Source organism: Neolamprologus brichardi, chromosome 9 (assembly GCF_056152115.1).
Source record: "Neolamprologus brichardi isolate AB-2024 chromosome 9, ASM5615211v1, whole genome shotgun sequence".
Classification (NCBI taxonomy): Eukaryota; Metazoa; Chordata; class Actinopteri; order Cichliformes; family Cichlidae; genus Neolamprologus; species Neolamprologus brichardi.
This window is the reverse complement of record NC_142112.1, coordinates 36,586,233-36,608,940: the sequence shown is the minus strand read 5'-3', so window position 1 is coordinate 36,608,940 and position 22,708 is coordinate 36,586,233. Positions and strand designations below refer to the sequence as shown.

At 42.7% G+C, this 22,708-nt stretch overlaps 1 protein-coding gene across 5 annotated transcripts in view; it reads right to left on the bottom strand.

The window, feature by feature from the left end:
- The window catches only part of map7d2b (MAP7 domain containing 2b), a 35,935-nt gene that overhangs the window by 12,572 nt on the left and 655 nt on the right, over positions 1–22,708 (bottom strand). For 2 of the 5 annotated variants that reach the window (XM_087846496.1, XM_087846497.1), the window contains exons 2-8: positions 21,872–21,958; positions 20,968–21,021; positions 20,591–20,751; positions 9,968–10,109; positions 6,385–6,474; positions 3,189–3,275; positions 1,118–1,236 (exon numbers count right to left, since the gene is read on the bottom strand). In XM_087846496.1, coding sequence (XP_087702622.1) covers positions 1,118–1,236; positions 3,189–3,275; positions 6,385–6,474; positions 9,968–10,109; positions 20,591–20,751; positions 20,968–21,021; positions 21,872–21,958 — 740 coding nt within the window. The remainder of the gene's footprint in view (positions 1–1,117; positions 1,237–3,188; positions 3,276–6,384; positions 6,475–9,967; positions 10,110–20,590; positions 20,752–20,967; positions 21,022–21,871; positions 21,959–22,708) is intronic. The other 3 variants (XM_087846498.1, XM_087846500.1, XM_087846499.1) reach the window with 3 other exon arrangements.

Below are 22,708 nucleotides of genomic sequence, written 5' to 3'. Positions count from 1 at the left end.
TGGCCCAGTTTAGTAACTTGCACATCTTTAATCCTGCAGCTACGTCCTGAAACTAGTCAGTACCGAGCAGGAACCCCGTCTGAGGCTGAAATAATGAGGTGGAATGAAAAACTATCAGTTCATCTAATGTTCGCTCTGACAGAAAGTCCCCACACACTCAGAATTCACAAATTTACAGCAGAAATAAAGACATTTTAAGTTTGGTATGACTGCATGATTTTTCTGTACCTCATGTTAAGGTTTAAAGTTTGGGGCTTGGCCGCGCTAACGGACACGCATGGCAACACAAGTGCAGAAGCTCCCAGCTGTATACTAATCTTCATCTTAGCTCCATGTGTATGCACTTCCTTTTTTAGCAGTTTTACCCTGAGAGGCTTAAGACATCAGCAGTGTCAACTCTAATTATAACTCTAAAGATAAAAAGAACAGCTTTAAATATGTAAACTTTACAAACAGAGTTCACACACTGCTGCAGAAAAAAGTGTGACAACAACAAATTCAAACAGAGGTGCAGACATTAGGCTAAAAGACAAAACAGAACAAAACTAAAGAAAAGTTCAGATGCACAAAAACACAAAACCCCACCTGTAAACATATTAAATTCTTTTATAACCCAAGAAAAGATAAGAAGAATCCAAGATAGTGTTTTAAATAAAATAGCGTTTTATTGGTCTGTTATTTAGCACAAGATTTCTGTGCCCCTGCATCGCGCCATAATCATTCCACCCTATTGTTCAAATATGACTTCTGGCTCTAAGAAAAACACAACATGGTCAAAATGTTAACACAACCAGAGTCCAAACACCACGTTTCATACCTGGCTACAGTGCTGACACTCAGACTGCAGGACGAATACGAGTCCTGAAGTTATTAACCTCTTACAAAGAAACCAGAGACTTACAAAAACAACGGCGAGTGATTCACCCAGCAACACGTCACAGAGTCCACAGCTCTGAGAGAGGGAAGGTTCATGAGTCCAGATCTACATATTCATCAGATTACCACACAGCACAACAGTTGCTAATGTGCCCTTTTAGCTCCAAACACCTCGCTTACAAAGAGGTATGTGGTGTTATATGTTAGTGTGTGTGTGTGTGTGTGTGTGTGTGTGTCTGACCGTGGGTGTTTTGGCTCTGGATGTTTCTTCGGGGAACCCAGCGATGCTTCTGCGGTTGGAGGAACTCCTGGTTAGTTTGTGGTTGTTGGATGAAGCTGTTCGATGGGACACAAAAGACACTGACGGGTCAAAGACGGACACACAGAAACAACACGTGAAATACGTTTACAACACACAGACAGAGACACAGATGGAGGAGAATGAGACGCTCGGTTAGGAAGACACGTTGTGCAAACAAATGAGAAACAGTTTCAGAGAGGCTCACTGCACTTCCAGGTAGAAAAACCAGCATTAACTTTTTGTCTCTTAAAAACACAAGTAAAATATTTTTAATGTGTCAAAGCAGACGGATTAGTTATGACCACTAACTCAAACTCAAACTAACCATGGAGAAAAGTTTAGTCAAGTAAATGCAGGCTTTGGTTGTAAATGTCATTTTGTGTGTTTTTCTGCCCTTAAAGTAAGAATTTAATAAATTAAAAGGGAAAGATAAATAAATTAAATTTAAAATTATGCAAGTAAAATGACAGATTTCACAAAATTAATGTTCACCAGTGCTTTAAAATCCCAATATCATGACAACAGCAAGGCTAAAGCAGAGGGCCGCACATAAAACAAGCTGCTAAAGTCAAATCATTTAAAAACAAGCGTGCAGGTAAATAAAAAGGCAAAAATTTTTATTTATTTTTATTTATTTATTACTTTTTAATGAAGGCTTCACATATTTGTTAGAAAATATGTATTTTCATGATTAAAAAGCTGGTCTTTTTAACACATGATGATTGATGTAAATTAATGTTTTTCTTCGTGAGTTTCAGACAATGTCGGGAAAATGCAGCTGGGATATTGTCTCGAGGTGGAAATCATGCACCTGAGATGTGTTCATATTTAGGCGAGGGGTGATGGAGGACGCCTACAGTTACCTGCAGGATCCTAACATGTATGGATAAAGGAGCTGGAGGGTTAAAGAGTACATAATGTCTTTTCCAACGTCAAACTCAAGGTGCTGCAGAGTCGCTGAGATTTGTTTCTGAGGCGACTCCCAGATCTCACAGGATTTATGCACCCAGCTGCATGTTGCATGGTTAGAGGGGTCTAAACCTTCTCCTCCACCCAATAAAACACAGACTCCAGCCGTGTGGAGGTGAGCCAGGAACAAGGGCTTGTATTCAATTCAATTCAATTCAATTTTATTTATATAGCGCCAAATCACAACAAAAGTCGCCTCAAGGCGCTTCATAGATACAGAGAAAAACCCAACAATCATATGACCCCCTATGAGCAAGCACTTTGGCGACAGTGGGAAGGAAAAACTCCCTTTTAACAGGAAGAAACCTCCAGCAGAACCAGGCTCAGGGAGGGGCGGGGCCATCTGCTGTGATTGGTTGGGGTGAGAGGGGGTGTATCTGCCTACTTAACTCTTTCATCATTTGCCAGTCAACAACCTAAATGTCTCAGGAAGTTAATTCTGCCCACGTGGACGTAGTGTTTTCAGAAACATTTGATCACTCACCACAGATTGAAGACTGAACAGAACCAACTTTAAGGGTTTTCTTTACTTGGATGATTGAGCATGAATCGAGTTGGCTATTTGCTAACATCCAAATATTTGAGACAATATGGCGCCAGAAATAATTCTGACAGGATCGGTCCCACTAAGCGACTGCTGCCACCCCCTGTGTGAAAACCAGCCATGCAGGTGATCAACTCAACACCTGTGAAAAACCTGAACAAGCTCAGAAAGACGAGATGGAGGTAACGACTAAGAAAGCAAAGACTGATCTACAAAGAAGATGATTCAGGTGAGGAAGCAGATGTTTGTTTGTACACGATGTGTCCAGCTGCTGAGGAGGAGCACAGGGAGACAAACAGCAGAGGAATAACTGCCTACATGCATCAAACATCAAGCTGAAATAACTCTTATCTGTATGACATCTTCACACTTTTACTTTTACATGTATTTGTTTTGATCTGAAACACTGGAAACAAAGAGTTAAGCCTGAATCCTGCTCTCCAGTTTGGTACTCGGGACCTGAAGGGGATTTTTAGTAATCAGATGTTGAAGTCTCACCTCTGTCCGGTGAGTGAAGAGCAGCTGAAGAGTTGGAGAGCTGTTTGTTGATTGGCTGATCAGTTAGTGGAGACAGGAAGTCAACCGCTGAAGTAACACAAAAACAAAAAAGCGAATCATTTAAACGGACACACACACCACAGCGACTTAAACAGCTGCTGCTCGGTGTCAAACTGTCCAGTGAACGTCCGATCCCAGCACAAACACCCCTCACACGACAAACACAAATCTGCCGGCTCACGCAGAAAGTAATCCCGCCGATCGATGAGCCGTGCAGGGCGCTGAATGAATTAACCTTGGTGATGTAAGACAGAAACGAAACAGCAGCAGAGACGCACACACACACGAGGAAGTGCTTCATCATGAAATGGAGGATGATGATAGCGAAGCAGCAACTGCAGAGCTGTGAGGTGAACGTTTCAGAGACGAGAAACGCGACCGGACAAAAGCAGGACTTAAAAACTCAGTTTGTGACCAAAGACTTGATCTGCTTTCTGGGATTTTCTGGGATTTTCTGGGATAGCGATTAGATTTTAGGAGTAAGGGATTATTTTCTTTCCAAATAATCCAAGTTTGCATGATTTTTTTATTCACTTTTATCTTTCTATCTGTTGTTAACCTGTTTAACATAAAACGTTCATTTTAGCGAGCTACTATAAGTAAGTAATAAAAATAATAAAATATTTACTATCAGTAAGTTCATTCATAATCTTCAAAAAACGATTCAAAAAAATGTTTTACCTCACAGTCACTCAGACTTCATGTCACAGTTTTTGTTTTATTTTTTTCATATTCCTAAAATATTTGTTAAGTTTAGTCTTTGTTGCCTCATTAGTTTAACCAATTTTACTGTTTCTTTTAGTTAATTATACCCTAAAATATGTTGTAATTGTTTTAACTAAATGCTACAAATGTTTCAATTAATGTAATTAACTTAAATACTTTTACTTTGATCTGATGAATTCCCAGAGAAAATATTTATTGATAAACAGAAAGCAATGAGCCACAGTTATCGTTTATATTTGTGTGTTTTTCCAGCTTAGTGTTGTTAGGATTTAAAATGATTAAATAAAGCTGTTTTTTAGGATTTTTATGTAAACGAGTCGGCGCTCTGTGTTTTTGAGGGTCGAAACGTCATTCAGCGTTATGATTGAATTGAATTGACGTAGAAGCGCAGAGGGTCTTTACTGCATGCTTACAGCAGATAACAGTCAGGAGGAGATTTTCTGGGCCAAAGGAAATGTCCCGAATGATAAATAGAATCAGTATCAGGATAATAATAATAATCAAGGCAGGTGTTTCTGTCTCTGTCCTTCCAGGAAAGGAGCAGATAAGAGGGACTTGAACAAAGAGGAGACTCAAAGGGAGACAACAAGACGGCCTGTTGGTTCTGAAAGGAGATCAGTCATAATAATAATGTGTTATTGTTGGGGTATAAAACTGTGGCCCGATTCAAAGTCATCCTTTCTGTGAAGCAGACCGATGGTTTACATCGAGGTCTGTAACTTGTAATATCAACTGCCGAATCTTTTTAAATGACAAATATTTCTCCTGTGCTTCTTTGATTGAAACAGTGTCCTGACTGCAGTTTTAAACTCTGATTCATTTACTCTGTTTCTCCTGCTTTTATTCTACAGGAAATTACTACCAAACAACACAGGAAAGGTCTTTTTTTGTTTTTAGGGGTTTTGTTTTTGCCTTTTGTGTTTTGTGCAAAAGTGCACCAACAGGTCAGGCCGAGTGCAAAACACCATGGAGGTTATTTGAGTCGTGATATGGGACAGTAATGATCGCATGGTGTCTGTGTGTGAGAGCGTGTGAGGTCTAATAAGTTTCACAGATAGCTGCAGGGTGAAGTCTGCTATGATTTATGGTGTGTGTGTGTGTGTGTGTGTGTGTGTGTGTGTGTAGTAGCAGGGTGTTTCATAGACAAAATTCCCTGCTGAGAAAAATACGTATGCATCGCTAAACAAGGCCTTGGGCCAGGAAGAGGAGCAGCCCTTTGTTGTGGGGGTGGGAGAGCGTGTGTGCGGCATACGCAGTTATGTGTGGTGGGGCTTTCAAACCAGATGCTCTAAGAGGAAATATGACAGCACTGTTGATGAAGATGGGTGGAGAACACCGGCAGCTGACACAAATAACACACACTGAGTGGGTCGGAGGTCAGCGCTGTCACCACTGTGTGAAGGTCAAAGCTCTTGTAAACGTTAAAAAACATTTAGAGCTCCATAGAGATTTTTTTCTGAGTAAAGATTTCACACATTAAGTTTTTGGGAACATTTTTAACTTTAAAACCTTTGAATAGTTAAAGTATAATGTTGTCCTTTGATGAGCAGATTCAGCAGTGCAGGCTGTTGTATGGCCAGATAATAAATGATAATGTTACCTGTACATGTAGTAAATATAACCATACATTACACACCTAAACTCTACGCATGTTGAGCTTTAATAAAAAGGTTCTTTTGTTGTCACCTTTTTTAAATTGAATATATTGACTTGTTTCTTTCAGCCTTTCTTTATGCTTCTGCCACATGTGGACTGAAATATGACTCCCTTTGGAGTGACTCTCTATGGAGTCAGTCCCAACAGACTCCCATGTTAACATCTACAACTTTTACTCAGAAAATAAATGTGTTTACAGCCTGCTTAAATAACTGCCTCTGGATAGTTTCCTACTTCATAACAGCAACAGATACTTTTACAATTTACTTATTTGAATGTTTTTAAGGACAAAGTTAGGCTTGTGCTGCTTTGACTGAAAGTTGGATGGCGAGGAAGGCGAATGCAGCTGGAGCTGTCTGCCAGGCTTCACCTCAGTTAACTGGACTAACTCATGTGGACCAATAATATTGATTACTGTGCGGTTAATTGCACATTGTCTGTGCTCCAGTTTTGGTGTGCCAACATATGCTGCTACATTTACTGCAGAGGAAACCTGTGCAAACTTTTTTGCTGCAACGTTGTTTACAAATATTCAGATTTATCGCGGGTGGATCGCGTTTTATTAGTTCCTCTAAGAACAGTCGTGACAAAAATCAGTGCAAACATTTTTAAAAGGGTTGAAATATAATACACACGACTATCACACACTTCAGGATGACGCTACAGCCACAAAGACGGCTACGAACATGCAAACAGAGGATCGACTGCAGGTGGTGGTGGGTGGGTGTGGCACACATAGTCATGTGGTCTGTACCGTTACGGGACTGGCTGGCACTGGAAGCAGCAGGAAGCTCATTGGGCTGAGCGGAGCCAATGGCATTGCAGGGTGGGGTCTTAAGGTTACCTGGGCAGCAGGTGAAGCAGAGCGGAGAAAGCAAAGCATTACATACTCACACACACACACACACCTGTTTCAGGGACACATGACAGGCATACAAACAGAAAACAACAACCAAGCTCGGTGCGTGCACACACACGCTGGGTTAAAGTGAAAAAGGCATCAAAATCTGTTCAAAAACATTGTAAAGGCAAACAAGCCAACAAGAGGAGTGAAACACAACAAAGCTGTGAACCGAATACGTGCAGAAGTGTCACTGTCCTCTCAGGGAAGATCTAAGATCCTGATTTCATCATGTGGAGGTTCAAGCAACATCTGCTGTAAGAGAACTGGTTAACTGACCATGTTCAGCATGTAGATCTACAGCTTTAATGACGCCGGACATTTTTGTAGTTTTGATTCTTTACACCACTACAGAGGATTTAAAATCAAACAGTGAACATGTGATATTAGAGTATTGGATTCACACACAGTCCCATTTTCAGTAACTTAACTGACTGACAACCAGCTGTCAGAGGGAACATGGCTGAAGCCTGGTTCCTCATTATTTTATGACAAATTCAGCAGATAAAAGAACTGGAGTGTGCCGGTAGCTGTTCACTGAAACTGTCACTGTGACATCCAAAGACATGACAGTGGAAGTGAAGGAGGCCGTCATTAGGCTGACAGGCCAAAATAAACTCTCTCCCATCAGGCACAACATTATGACTTGTATAATATTGTGTCCAGCTGTTTGCTACAGAAACAGCAAACAGATGTGTCGTGTATTCTGGCACATTTCTACCAGGAATGACCTTTTTTTGCAATTTCAGCTCTAACAGCTCATCTGTTGGATCAGAGCAGAGCCGGTGTTCTGGGAATCCATCCTACCTGGCAAACCATCCTACCCGTTTCTGCGCATGTGCACAACACAAAATTCAGTGGCCAATTGTCCTACCTTTGTGAATATTAGCTAGAAAAATACTCTGACCGGTAAAATTAACTGCCAAACCAACCTACCTTTGTGAATGTCACCTACAGGCATACTTAAACTGCTAAAATTTTGTGACAAATCGTCCTACTTTTGTTAATCTGAGCTAGAAGCATACTTTAATAGCTACATTTCAGTGGCGAACCATCCTACCTTTCTGAATATGAGCTAGAAGCGTACTTTAACAGCTAAAATTCAGTGGCAAATCATTTTACCTTTGTTAATGACAGCTACACACATACTCTGACGGGTAAAATTAAGTGCCAAACCATGCTACCTTTGTGAATGTTACCTACAAGCATACTTTAACGGGTAAAATGAAGTGGCAAACCATCCTGGCTGTATGCATATGACCTACAAGCATACTCTGATGGGCAAAGTTAAGCGGCAAACCGTCATACCTACTTAAATTGGTGCTGGAATGACTCTGTGACAGCAGAAATGTGCATAAACTACTTATGGTAGGACGTTTTGCTAAAGTAGGATGGTTTGTCAGAACACCGGCCTTTGTTCTTCATGTGACCCTGTCGCTGGTTCATCACTGTTCCCTTCTTGGACCACTTGATGCGCCAATGATTGTTTTTTGCTCCACACTTTTCCTGCTTCTAACACATAAACTTTATACGACGTGTTAGCAGTGCTACGATGAACAGATCATCTTCATTATGGCACTAACAGGTGTCATGATGAAGAAACAATCAGTGTGATTCCCTTCATATGACCGTGGTCGTGACTATTAAGACTGATCGGTGTATAAAAGACAAAAAAAACTTTCGTAGTGGCCAAATCAATAATCTGGTTCATTCTCAGAAACAAGGAAGACACTGGTGAGCTCAGGAACATCAAAGGCCTGAAAGACCACAGAAGACAACTAAAGTGGACGATTACAGAATTCATTACTTGCTTAAGAAAACATCTAACAACAACATCTAACCAGCCAAGAACATTCTAGAACATTCTAAGAGAACATAAAAAGATGCAAATCTTTGGGCAGATGAAACCAAGATTAACCAGGACCAGGACGACTTAAGAGGCAAACAGCTGATGATCTGAAGCATAACACATCACCTGTCAAACATGGTGCAGGCAGTGTTTTGACATGTGTTTGTATGGCTGCCAGTGGAAGTGGGTCACTAGTATTTATTGATGATGTGACTGCTGATAGAAGCAGCGGGAGTTGTGAAGCGTACAGGGTTATACTCTCCTCAGATTCAGGCAAATGCTGCAAAACTGATCAGAGCTTCACAAGGTATTAAAGATGAACGCCTGCATTTCAATCACATGTTGTGTGATTTAAACGCCACTGTGGTGGTGTACAGACGCAACATTAAAAAGGAAAGTGCCATTGTCCAAAAACGCATGCACAGATATACTGCTGGGTCCCTTTGAATGCTCCTGTATTAACATCACCCGGTGCCAGTTCGGATCAATAACCGTAATCTCAGTGCTTATTTTTAAATTATTCCCCCAAGTCTTGGCGACAAGAGGAGAAAAGATCCTTTGAAAATGGACACACGTAAAAGAAATCCTGATATTTTTTTCACAGGGTTGTGTATCTGCTGTGATCCCGGTTGGGTAAAAATCTGCAGCAGCTGCTATCACGGCCTGAACACCTTGTTCGAATAAAGTAGCAGCTCATTTTGGAGCTCGGGACCAGAGGAAAATACGCAGCACACAAACACACACACAAAAACACACACTTTGCGTCTTTGGGTGAGTGTCTGTCCTTTAATCGAGCTGTAAGATGAGCTGGTGCCGTTTCTGCTGCAGTGAGCGTTCTGCCGGGCCCCGCAGATCCCAGAGCAGCGCCTCTTCCCCAGCCAGCCGGGCCGGAGCCAGAGGAGCTGCCTGGTGGACCCGATCCCGGCTCAGCTGGTGGGTACTGTGAATAATTGATGGCGTTATGAATGCACCACAGCATAGAGCCAGGCTCGGGGCGGCAAGAAGACAGAAAACATCTCAGAAGAGAGTGACGGCGAAGAAAAGAGATAAAATACGAGTGATGGAAGTTCAGTGAACAGCCCTGTGTCGCACTTTGTTTATGTGTGTGGCCTTGTTGCGTTCAAGGTCTTCTGAGAATTAGTCCTGCATCCCAGCTCGGAAATAAAACACACAAACATAAAAATGAACCGGCACCTGTAGCACGTTTAAACAGCAGTTTACAGGCACAGCTTGACCCCGTCTGATCAGGCTGAAGCTTTATGAACTCACTCTGAGTCTCTCTAAAGCCTGAAGGGGTTTGGAGACAAAGCGTTCCTGCATTGCAGCCTCCCCACCCTTTTCCTCCACTGCCCCGCTCTGTTTTCTCCTTCTCTATATCCTCACTTCACCTGCTCTTTGTCCTCTGCTGTTACGTCTCCACCCTTTATTCCCACAGCTACCCCCCCTTCTCCTCCTGACCTCCAGACCTCCTCCTCCTGAAACATCTCTCCACTTCTCCATCACTACCAACCCCCCCCCCCCTCCCCCGAGTTCTAGAAATCAAACCCACCCTCCAATGACATCATCATCGTTTCTGTTGGTACTCACCCTCCACTCCGTCAGGCGGTCCTCCCCATGTCCACCGTTTAGGCCTGTTATCCAGGTGCTCCCGGGCTTCTCCTCCTCCACCTCCTCCTCCTCGTCTTTCAGGGCCCCCGGCTCTTCGGCGTACCATGGCCTCCAGCCTCTCCTGCTCGTTGCGTTCAGAAACAGGGAAGAAGAGAGATTCTCTTACCGAGCCATCGCTACGGCGACGGATGCCGGGCGATGCACTCGGAGATGGCTGCGCCATGGTTACCGCATGCAGCAGCAGCGGCAGCGGCCTCGCCCCTCTTCGCGCTCGTCTGTTCGCTGTCTGCTGGTGGTCACCAGCCCTCGCTCGCCCGTCTGCCACTCAGTGATACAGCAGCTCTGTTCGCTCTCTCTCCTCCGTCTGCCGCTCCCTCTCTCCCTCTCTCCCTCTCTCCCCCACCTCGCAGTTCAATTCACTCCTCCCTCTCTCTCTCTATGTCGATCACCCACTCCCTCTCTAATGACTGAGTCTGTTCCTGAAGCACTTTAGTCAGACGGGAGGAGGCAAAATGCAGCCCGTCACCACCCCCCACCACATACATACACATGCATGAACACACGTTTACACAGGGGACCATGCCTGCACACACACAGATGGTGGGTGGATCGGAGATTGATACTGGTTGCATTTCTTTCATCCTTTTGCCTTCCTCTACCTCTTCCTCTGGACTGCATGCATGCTGCAGTGTGACAATAACCATTCCTAGAAAATAAAAATACACACTCGGCACTGGGGAGTGACTGGCAGACAAGATGAGTAAACCATGACTGGGTATAATTATTAATCTTACATCATGATCACAGTTTGAGGAAAACAATAAAAATCTTTCATGGATTTGGGCCTATATGAACTCACAGAGACATTCCTGTTGTGTATTAAATGTTATGGCGAGACAGCTGTTATTCATTCCTAATGATTTACATCCTTAATGTCTAAATGCTGGAGTCACGGTCAGGTCCTTGTTCTATTATCTGTGGGAAGGATTTTGCTCCAGATCACAGAGTGAGAGCCCATTCAGCACAATTTTAACTTATCACACATTGACACATCAAAATAAAATACTATAAATTGCTACATGCAACCTAATTCTGTTTTGCAACACTGTCCTTGAGCAAGAGAGAAACCTAAGCTACTGGGAAAACAGACAAAGACCCTGGATGCAAACCTCCCGCCCTCTGCTGTGAGCTGTGTGCTGCTGTTACTATAGAGGACCTCGCTCCTTTGTTCCAGAGCATCATTATTACTTAGTGAATGTCTGATTTCCCTGTTGTGCTTACAGCTGTAGATGCACTGTATGCACTTGCAGACACATGCACATCCCTAAAACAACACCTTGTGGCCTCAAGTGACGCCTCAAAAATCCAACCATTCAGGTGGACGTTCAGCCAATACTTCATAAAATTTGGATTCTTGCATTATAAAAACACACCAACAGCAGATTTTTTAAATAAACCACACAGTTAAAATAAAAACACCCCGTCAGCATCTGCAACGCCCTGATCTGAGACACACGGGACAAATCCAAACTACTCTGCGCTGCATGCAAACGTGACATGTCGACATTTCCATAGTTCACCTCACTCACAGCTCGAGGCTGGTTCTTATTTTATCGGCACTTCTCACTCTTTGTTAGCCGGCATCCCAGCCACAAAAAAAAAGTTTGTTGGCTCTGTCGTTTGAAAAAGAGATAAATTGACAATTATTTTGAGATGTTCAATATAAGAGCGTTGAAGGTCAGTTCAGAGGTCGAGCAAAGTGCAGCGTTTATTTAAGCTGATAGGTTCACTAGAAAAGTCAAACAGCACAAGACGGAGCTGGGCAAAGGGCTTTATATACAGACAAGCAGGTGCAGCTAATACGCACAGGTAAAATATGTCTGTGAAGGTTCTCAGTCATCCAGGTCATCGTAGCCAAAGGAGCTTGCAAAGAAAAGCGTCTGGACTTCTTTAAGTTGCTTGAAGATGTTTCACCTCTCATCCGAGAAGCTTCTTCAGTTCAGAACTGAAGAAGCTTCTCGGATGAGAGGTGAAACGTCCAGACGCTTTTCTTTGCAAGCTTCTTTGACGCACAGGTAAAGATAATCAGGGCGAACGGACAATAATGAAGGAGGAAATAATACCAATGGAAGAAATCCAAGAAAGTCAACCTTCAAAGTAAAACAGGAAATAAACAAAAGACCGCTAACACTAGAGACACAAAACTACAGCCACAAAAAGAAATAACAAAATAGTTGACTGGCGTAAAAACTCAATAAACAAAAACCAGAACAACTAAAGCTCTGCATTACAAACAGCCCTACAAACCGCAATAACACAACACCAGGAAATAAGTCAGAAAATCATAGATCGAAGCACACGTGAGACGTCTGAAAGGCAGAATTCAAATATATATAAAACACATTTATATCAATCTAAATGTTTTAAGGGGCAAAATAAGGAGTCAGTTACCTGAAAAGTAAAATCCAGGGAATAAATTCATGGAACCAAAATTAAAGTCCTCACTGCTGTATTAAAAACACTTATTAGGGTTCATTTTTAGATTCATGACTTTGTCCAGTTTCCTAATGTCATTACGTGACTGACACTTATTTCTATTTTGATGAATATAAACATGTAGGATGTCAAATAAAGGCCTCAGGCACCTTAAAGAAATCAGACACATTTGTGAATCTAAAATGAGCTGTTATTATATTCAGATATATTAAAGCAGTAAATTGAAGCCTTTTAAGATTAAAGAATATTTCAGGTTCAGGTACATTTGTAAAGGCCCCTTTGTTTTATTTTGAAATTTGCTGTTTTTCATATTTAAACTGTTTATTAAAAATTAAATGTTAAATGTCCTTCTTTAGAAAACAGACTTTTATTTGAAACTATTTATATTTATGTAAAAATGTAAGACCAGAAGAGAAGCATTTTCCATTTAGTGATGTTCTCATTGCCTCACGAGGTAAATATTATCATCCCTGCATTTATTTTTATGTGTATTTATTATTTGTTTATTCATATTACACCTGTTTGTACACTGAGCTGTTTCTGTGTTTGTTGCAGAGGGTAAAAAGTGAGCCGTCTGCTTTTTATGTGGCTCTGCTTTCTGCTCATACTGGATTTCCAATCATAAGATAAGATAAGATAAAAGTTTATTAATCCCTCGGGTGGGTTCCTCTGGGAAATTCGGTCATCAACCATTAAGGTGGCCCATGCAGAGTAACTGGCCAGCACAGAGCTGAAACACTGCTTCAGTGTACTGTCTGTATATGGAGTGGGTGGAAATGCCCCACCTCAGCACTATGGGGGTGGGGTGAAGGTGTATGCACAGTCACGCACAAAACTGCAGGAGGAGGGAGAGGCTGCGGGGGAGGGGGAGTCAGGATTTAAAGGGAGACAGCAGAATGTGATGAAGGTGAGGGAGGGAGTGAAGATGTGGAGAGAGAGTGGGGCAGGAAGATCAAAGATAGAGAGGAGGGCTGGGATGGACGAGCAGCCTGCAGGTCCCCTCATAACTGACTCCTGATGAGTCCTTTTACTAGAGTGCAATTTGCTTTATTTACAGCGGCAGAGCAGCGTGTTGATTGAGATGATTTACAAGGCAAATGTGCCAGTTAGTCATAATGGACTCGTTCACCTCTGCAGTGCTGAATGTGAAGCGAGCCTGTCTGATGAGATGAAAGGACTCAACACAATTAGAGACACGACATGAAACCGTTCATGAGACAAATAAAACAAAGAGTCGAGTGCTGCAGGTGAGCTGTCAACAAGACATGGTCAGTAATTAATAACACGACTCAAATTAATAGTGGTTACATATTTAGACAAAAATGAACCAGGTTCAGTTTTTATCTCCAAAATAACCTCAGACTAATATTAAATCTATTCTCCATATTTTATTCTTGGGCTTTATTAGAGTAGCTTTGCATGATTCTCAGGTCAAAATCATCTGTTTTTATGTTATACTGAGCCTCTGTGCAGCCCCTCGGTTCATCCTCTGTCTGAAACAATCCAATTTAGCTGCTTCCACTATGAAAACGCTACGTCCGCATGAACAGAATCAGCTTTTTGGGATGATTGGCTGCCTCTCATAAACAGAAGGTTTGACCATATTAGGAGTACCAGCTCTCTATCACGTCACAGAGACACTTGCACAAACACTGACTCCTTATTTCAAACCCGGGTCATGATGGTTATGTTTAAGTGTAACAAAACCCTCCTCTGCTTTGGTTTCTGGGAGGTGCTGCTTCACACCACACAGAGTGAAGCAGGTCCCAGCGACATACTCAAACGGGGAGGCACGATCAAATGATGGAGGTCAGCCGTGACAACACACCCACTGTAGCATCCCTCCCCACCACACACATCTAACATGGTGGAAAACTCCCGAGCAGCGTGCACATGACATCACATGAGAGACATCAATATACACACACATTAAATTTGATTTGTACAAGGCCAATTAATAAATCTGAGGCGTTATAAAGAGTTAACTGCAGAGATAAACACTAAACGATTCTATGATCTCGAGTTTTAAAACCATTAAACTCCAATGCAGAGCTGGAATAACTGAAATTCATCAACAGACGATAAAAAACAACTATTCCGATGACTACTCATTAAACGTTATTGCTTCTAAAAGGTGAGAGACTTTAAAACTTCTTTTTGAAATAGGAAACATTTTAAAATCCAGGTGATTCTGGCTGGTATTTTCTCCTCGTTCTATTCCTGGTTTATAGATTCACCTAAAAAGCACAAGAGCCCCGGTTCGATCCTGGGAGGAGACAAATCCCTGTGGGGTTTGTGTCAGGAAGGGCGTGAAACCTCAGCCAAATCGAACAAGCGAGGCTACCCGTTGTTGTGACTCCTTGTGAATAAAGGAGCCATTGAAAGCAGGTTTTATTTTTGTTTCATAGACAAAACTATTTATTGGCTGGTTCAGAAAGGCCCGCAGTAGCCTCTAACACGAGCCTCTAGCACGCTGCACCACAGAACATGGAGGAACTTATCTGCTTTAAATACTGACAGATGATTAGTTAGCTAATGAATTTATGGAACTGCAAAGGATTACTGTATATTTTTAAAATAGATTCAGTGTTTTTCATCTATCAGTGCTAAACGATGATCAAAAATCTTCTTGAATGTGGTTTAGGGGTCCTGGTGAGGTCTCTACTTCCTGGTACAATAAATATAAATTTAAAAAATGCATCCCGCACTGTGACTACAAGCTATTTCGTTTTAAGTACTTTGCTTTGTTTTAGTTTGGATCCTGTATTAACTCTCTCTTGTCACGTGAAGCACTTCGATCCTGCAGCTTTGCTCTCCGGTTCAAAGGTGAAATATGTGCTTGTCACAGCATCGACTGTCTGTTCCAGTAAACGACACACGATACGCTGGAGGTGATGTCATCGTCCCGTGAGCCCAGCTGATCATTATATCATTAAGTTATGCATATGAGGCGGAAGACACGAGGTGGAGGAGGAGGTGGAGGCTGTTAGCAGTCAAAGAGAGCCTCCACATCAATAGAGATAATAATCCCCCTCCTCCTCTTCTTCTCTCCTCTCTGTGCACCACCTGTTAACCCTTTCTGTGCTGGTTAGCTTTCCAACAACCGCCAGAAATGTCTGCTCTCGATACGAAACAGCCGATCATTAGTTCAGCAGTGTAATAACATGAGTCAGTGGTTTTAGGCAGAGTGATGCCCACTCATGACTCACGCAGAGTGAGGTGAGGTGTTTCACTGCTTCTGAAGAAGAAGAAGTAAAAACAGAAAGAGCTCGTCTCAGCAGCTACATCATCATATCTGCTGCACATCCGTCTGTGAATCTGAGTCATTTCACAGGATTATGATTTAAAAAATAGTCCAGCAAAGGAGAAAATTACTGCCTTTGTCTGCAGTGTAGTAGGAATGGTCATATAAGAGATCGCAGAAATGCTGAATGGCTTATGGATTATTTTTTAATATATACTTTTCCCTTGTTGTTACCGGCGCCTGCTAAGCTGTAATGTGCTACTTCTGCTAGAAGGTGGCAGTAATGTGCCTCTGAGCTGTTTGCCAGCTTTTATTAAGCAGCACAAAGAAAAACTGCTTCGACAGAGAACTTCTAACAAAGAAGAGCTCTCCTCTTCCACACACAGTCCAGAATGAGTGGGGCTCTGTGGAGCTGCAGAAACAACGTAAACTTTTTTCTTTTGGAAAATTTAATCCGGTTTTTAATAAAAGTTCAATAAATAGTTCCAATTTTTGATTTTAATGAAACAACACTCTGTAAGTGCTCCACATGTCACTGCTTGATTTCAGGCGAAGTCAGCCTCACTGTAAGAGAGCTGTTTTTTTCAGCGTGATGCGGTAAATGTGACACATTTAACTCCATTCACTGTATTTATTCTTACAAACGCCCCCAGCTGAAGTGCAGACAATTTCTGTACAGTGGGATTAACAGGAACTGGAATTCCTCCCGTGTAGCGACACTGGTCCCACTACCTACCAGGTCTCAGGCCAGTAAAGTGTGTGGCATGATGAGATCAGATGTTTCTGTACAAACAAGAGAAACATGCAAAGCCAAAGTTGACTCTCAAAAAGTCTTGTGTGGAACATCTTTAAAAAAGTGAGCGAGAACACGTCCAGTGTGTTTAGAGAGGTTTGAGTCGGTGGTGGAAAGACACAATCTAACAAGCCCAGTTAATTGATGAAAATCTGACTATAATTTATTTGAAATATTCATTCTTGTATTATAGGAGTGTGTTTTTCCCCACATGTGCTAAAAATGTGGTAGAATAAGCTGTGGGACAGGGAAGTGCCCATAGCCAACTGAGGATACAAAAACAGCGTCAGTATTGTGACAATATGATGTAGTGTGAATAAATGTCAGTCTTTCGGTTCTGTTCATAATTTTTATGGACAGGATTTCTAGGCGCAGCCAAGTGGCGGAGGGCTTTCGCTTTGGTGGCCTCAGAGTCTCATCTCTGCTTTTTGCGGATGATGTGGTTCTGTTGGCTTCATCGGGTGAGGGCCTCCAGCTCGCACTGGAGCGGTTCGCAGCCGAGTGTGAAGCAGCGGGAATGAGGATCAGCACCTCCAAATCTGAGGCCATGGTTCTCAGCCGGAAAAGGGTGGAGTGCCCACTCCGGGTCGGGGATGAGGTCCTGCCCCAAGTGGAGGAGTTCAAGTATCTCGGGGTCTTGTTCGCGAGTGATGGGAGAAGGGAGCCGGAGATCGACAGACGTATTGGGGCTGCAGCTGCAGTGATGCGGACGCTGCACCGGTCCGTCGTGGTGAAGAGGGAGCTGAGTGTAAAAGCGAAGCTCTCAATTTACCGGTCGATCTACGTCCCTACCCTCACCTATGGCCACGAGCTGTGGGTAGTGGCCGAAAGAACGAGATCGCGGATACAAGCGGCAGAAATGAGCTTCCTCCAAAGGGTGGCTGGCCTCTCCCTTAGAGATAGGGTGAGAAGTTCGGCCATCCGGGAGGGGCTCAGAGTAGAGCCGCTGCTGCTCCACATCGAAAGGAGCCAGCTGAGGTGGTTCGGGCATCTGACAAGGATGCCTCCTGGGCGCCTCCTGGGTGAGGTGTTCCAGGCATGTCCCACCAGGAGGAGGCCCCAGGGCAGACCCAGGACACGCTGGAGAGATTATATCTCTCGGCTGGCCTGGGAACGCCTTGGTGTTCCCCCGGATAAGCTGGAGGAGGTGGCTGGGGAGAGGGAGGACTGGGCCTCTCTGCTTAGGCTGCTGCCCCCGCGACCCGGCCTCGGATAAAGCGGAGGAAGATGGATGGATGGATGGACAGTGAAAATGTGAACTGGACTTAGAAAGAAATTAACTAAACAATCTTCAGTCCATTACTGATCTCTACTTCAGGCGAATCAGTTTGAAACACGAGTTGATGTTGGCGTAAGTTTAATTCAATGAAGACGCCTCTGAGGGCTCAGCGTACGAGGTCAGAAGACGGCCTCCAGAGAAAGATGTAAAAAAAATCAGCTGTGCTGCAGACTGGAGATGCCCAAGAAGATAATCATGAAACGCAGAGTGGACTAAAATCACAGAAGAGAGATCTTCATACAAGAAGTAAGAATTTTAATTTTAATTTTCAGGTGACGCAGCGGCCGCTAAATATTGGAACTTCAATCACAGTTCTGCTGAACCTGAATATTAATGCATCGCTCGTCTACACATAACACCACAGATGACTGCTTCCTGTTATATCTTATTATATCTCATATCCTGGTTTGTTTTTTGGTTGCTGATTTTTTCTGCCAATAACGTGAGGAGAGGATTTCAATATCCCAAACCTGGAGATGGTGCCCTGCTCAGGAAAACAATAATGTGCAGTAACTTTAAGTCTGCAGACAACCAGCCAGCCAAACTTTTCATGTTTCAGCTGAATGCACACAATTGGTCTGCTGGCAGAAAGTCTTTAGAGCTTCTGCATTAATTACTCAGTACTTTCCTAAGCTCTGGTTCAGCCTGACATCACAGCTGGAAACACACTGACTCGATTATGGATCGACACGGTTAATAATTCAGTGTTGGAGAGCAGCGAGCTCGCAGACAGAAAAGGGAAAAGAGTGATCAGTGGTGGGAAACGGAGAAAGCCTGTCTTTCCAATAACTGTCCTGTGATCAGGTTTCTGAAGAGGGGAGATGAAGGAGGAGACAGTCTGAGGAGAGCACAGCTCAGATTTTATTTCACTGAGAAGCATAAAGTCTGTGTGACCTGGGCTGGATGATCCAGTTTTATTGTGCTGACCTTGATGATTGATTACAATATTGTCTCGATGCTGTCTAAATTAATGATTTCACACTAATGACCTTTTAAAAACTTACAAAAGAGTATTTTTCTAGCTTAATGCTGCCAATATCAGATACACGCTGTGTGGCTAACGTACAGCTAACTGGCTAACTACCCTCATGATAATAGCTATTACTATAGACATTAAATGTTAGTTATATATGTTTGTTTGTTCTAGATTTATTGATGGATAAAATTATCTGACACTACAAAGGATTTAGCATCAATTAGGCAAGCTAGCCAGCTAGCATTCCTACTGAGCTTTGAGGGCTTTTCTTGCTAGTTCATACTTCGCAAGTTCATTTGAGAGTCTGAGCCTCCGAGGTGGGAGGACACAGTTAGTATTTCCCCTCAAATACATTTTTAACCCTTAATTTCATTTACTGGCCTGTGCATATGATATGCATAATAACAGAGTTCTTTACAAAACAGATTATTAAAAATATATATTTTAAGCATAAATAAAACACTGAAATAAACCAAAGATCACCCCACAGAGAAGACCTAAGTGAATCATACCCTGCATTTTATGTCTACTGAGTAGGGAAAAGGATGTGCCTGGAGTCAGGCAGTCGGAGCTCATGTTACCTGCCGAGAGCACCCGCCTCCCACAGATCGTTTTTAAAACTGCTGCTAGCTGGCGAGGCAAGAGGCTGGTTGTTAAACTAGGGGATGGACATCTCCAAAAACGCCAGACCTTTTGTACTAATAGGCAAAATCTTAATAAATCACATATTTGAGGTTAACCACAACTACATTCTCGACTAATAACAACTTAAAGATTCATTTTGTGTCACAGAAACATTAATATATTCAAAATGTAAGAGTTTGGCCCTACTTTTGATTTCCGTTCCAAATGCATTCAGGTGGTGACACACAAGTCACCACCTGAATGCATCCTTGATGGGTGGAGCAGGAACACAGTGGACTTTTAACTGGAACTGTACTTGTATGTTTCACAAGTCAGAGAGAAGTATACATGTTGAGAAACAGCCATGAAATGTTAGCAAGCAAGTTGCAGCAGTTTTTAGCTAACCTGGTAGTTAGGTTAGCTAAAAACTAACCTAACAACCAGGTCGGCAACTAGGAACCAGACCAGCCCGAAAGGGTTTGAATGAATTAGCTGTGCGTATCCCCTTTAGCTCACTAGTACTGCTTGCAGTTTAGCTGTGTTAGCAGTTTGTTTAAAGACTGCACAAAGTCAGGTTTTTCTCCAAACCACACTATTCGCCCATGAATTGACTCGCCTCTTATGTTACCTGTATTTTTCCTTGACAGTCTGCAATGCAAACAAATTACCTGAAACCCAAAGCAGCAGAGAGCTAGCGAAGCTCATCTTTCTTTCCCAATAACCCTGTCATTAGTTAAACCCTATCTGAAGCCACATATGCTTCAGAGCCTTGGTGGGTCTCTACTCTTCTCATGTTATCTGAAAGCACGGTTATGGTCTGTTCCATTTGAGGTTCAAAGACAGAATTTTTTGAATTCCTAGTCAGAATTTTCAAGTCCAAGTCAGAGCAGGTCACCAGCCCCCACCTAACAATGAAGACAGTGGTAGAAAGCTTTATTTTTAAGTGGCTTAAAAAGCCAAACGCGGAGAACAGAACAGACCCTGTGCAGGAACATGCAGAAGCTTTGATTTTAAGCACAAAAATCAAGCCTCACGCTGTTTAGCTAGTGGATTCTACCTTTCTAAAGAGCAAAGCAAATCCAGTTTTTTCGACTTTACCACTAGAACCCGCTTATCTTGGGATGACATCGTTCTAACATCGGGCTTCCCAGTTAAATGGAACGACGCATTAGTGTGTTGTGACCTCTGACCTTTTCCGCCTCTTGCTGTTTTCGTCTCTTCTCCACGGCCGCCACCTTGCGCTGCTGCTCCTTCCTCCTCTGCTCCTCCATCTTCCTCCCTCGCTCCTCTGCGCAGCGTTCCAGTTGCTGTTGAACGCGACGCTCTTTATCCTGCAGCACCTCCGACAGCTCTGCGCACACACCGGGGTGTTCGTTATTTACTTATTTAGGAACTCAACTTCTACTGTTTCCTCCACAACATTTTAAGGGAAATAATGCACTTCTTGATCCACTATACAGCACACTGCGTATCACAGGAAAGCCTCCAACAATCTGTGTGCGTTTGCCAGTGACAGATGAAGCAGACAGACCACACTCAGCTACACCAGCTGGACAATCGCTCATACCTCGAATTTTCTCTCCGTCGTTGCTTTGCTCTTTTGCTAAATGCAGCTGGGAGCCTGTAAGAGGAAAAATTAAGTGATTAGTTTGGCCGCCTGCAGGTTCTACATATGTTTGATATCTTTCATGTTTTATCATGCAGCTTTAGCTCCACCCCTACATGTAATCACATTCACCTTGTTTGGAATTTTAACCACACAAAAACACAATCTGAAAAACAGTTAAAACAAACACGGGAATGACTCAAAAATAATACTAACGTTAGTTTGCAACTATCTATGTTTCAGTGTCTAACCGGACGCTGACTCTGGATGGCATTTCCTTAGACTTCCAATAAGATTATGAAGAATCATCAGTCATTTTTTGACCAGGATATGTCCTTCAACAAACACATGCTAAATAAATAAGTGTACAGAAGTTTGTTGTCAACATTTCAGGTTGCTATCTTAAAATTTTCACTCGGTAACTCTTATCTTCAGGTTATTTTCCCAAGTTGAGTTATCTTCTCAGAGGTTTTCGTTAGTAAGCAGAAATCCTGAAATAATAACCCAAAATTTTGACTTCTGAAGGGCAAAAGAACCTTTTTGTTCTATTCCAGGGGCAGAAACAAGCTTCCACGAATATGACTGTGTCATTAACTTTTGTTTAATCTCTCTTGCAGGTTTTTGTTTTGCAAAGTCATTCACTTCCTGTGCTTGATTTTATCAGAACAGAGTTCTTCCTTCCTGCCGTCACCAAGTGCTGCTCATAGGGGATGCTGTGATTGTGCCGTTTGTTTTCAGCTCACTAAATAAAGCCCCTGGAGATGACTGTTGTTTTGAAGTGGCGCTCTATAAATAGAACTGTCACCTTCTTCTTTATTAAAATACTGGGAGCATGTAAAAGGCTGTGATGAGATTACACATTTACCTGGAGGGCTCCTGTGATTGGATGGTGATCGAGAAGGAGATGCGTGCCTGTTGGCGAGCAGTGTTGGCGCAGGAGGAGGGACCAGCGCTGTGTTTCGGGAGAGAAGAGTCAGACATGATTCACACTTGGCCGAGAAGCAAAGTAAAGCTAAAAATGTAAAGCCAGAGCGGCAAACGTGACCACTCTGTTTGTCAATATGGAAGAGCAGGGATTAGGAAAGCTATCAGTCACAGGGCGTCCAGATGCAATACATTTTCTGTCAGTCACTGCTTCGCCTCTGGGGGTCAGATGTCAGACCAAGACCCCTGAGTGTAACCTCCGGCCTTCTTCCTGCTCCTTTTTTCCCCTCTTAATCTGTCAAACTGACAGACTGAAAGCAGCCAAAGGGCAACTATCCACCACGCTCTGTGCATTCAATGTTTTTTAAAAAAAACAAACAGTGGTGTTAACATACAGGCATTAGATATGCAAATACATGCAAACATGAGCCAAAAGTCCCCTCTCCCACACTCTGTCTCCAGTGTACATTACATCACATGCAGAAATCTGCTGTTTTTTTAAGAGGATGATGAGGACTGTGGATGGTTAAAGAGCTGACAGCCCATAAAGAGGGATGGGTGGAATCAATATAAGGTAGGATAGCAAACATAATCAGTTAGAATATTTATGCTGGCCTATCATAAAATATACTTCCCAAGACGTCATTTGATGTGTATCACTCACGTAGACCTCTATATATGAAATGAAACAACAAATTTGTACAACGCAACATGCAAAACCATGCCTAAACATAAGAAACATTACACATCGAAAAAGTGTTTCATATCTAAAGTAATT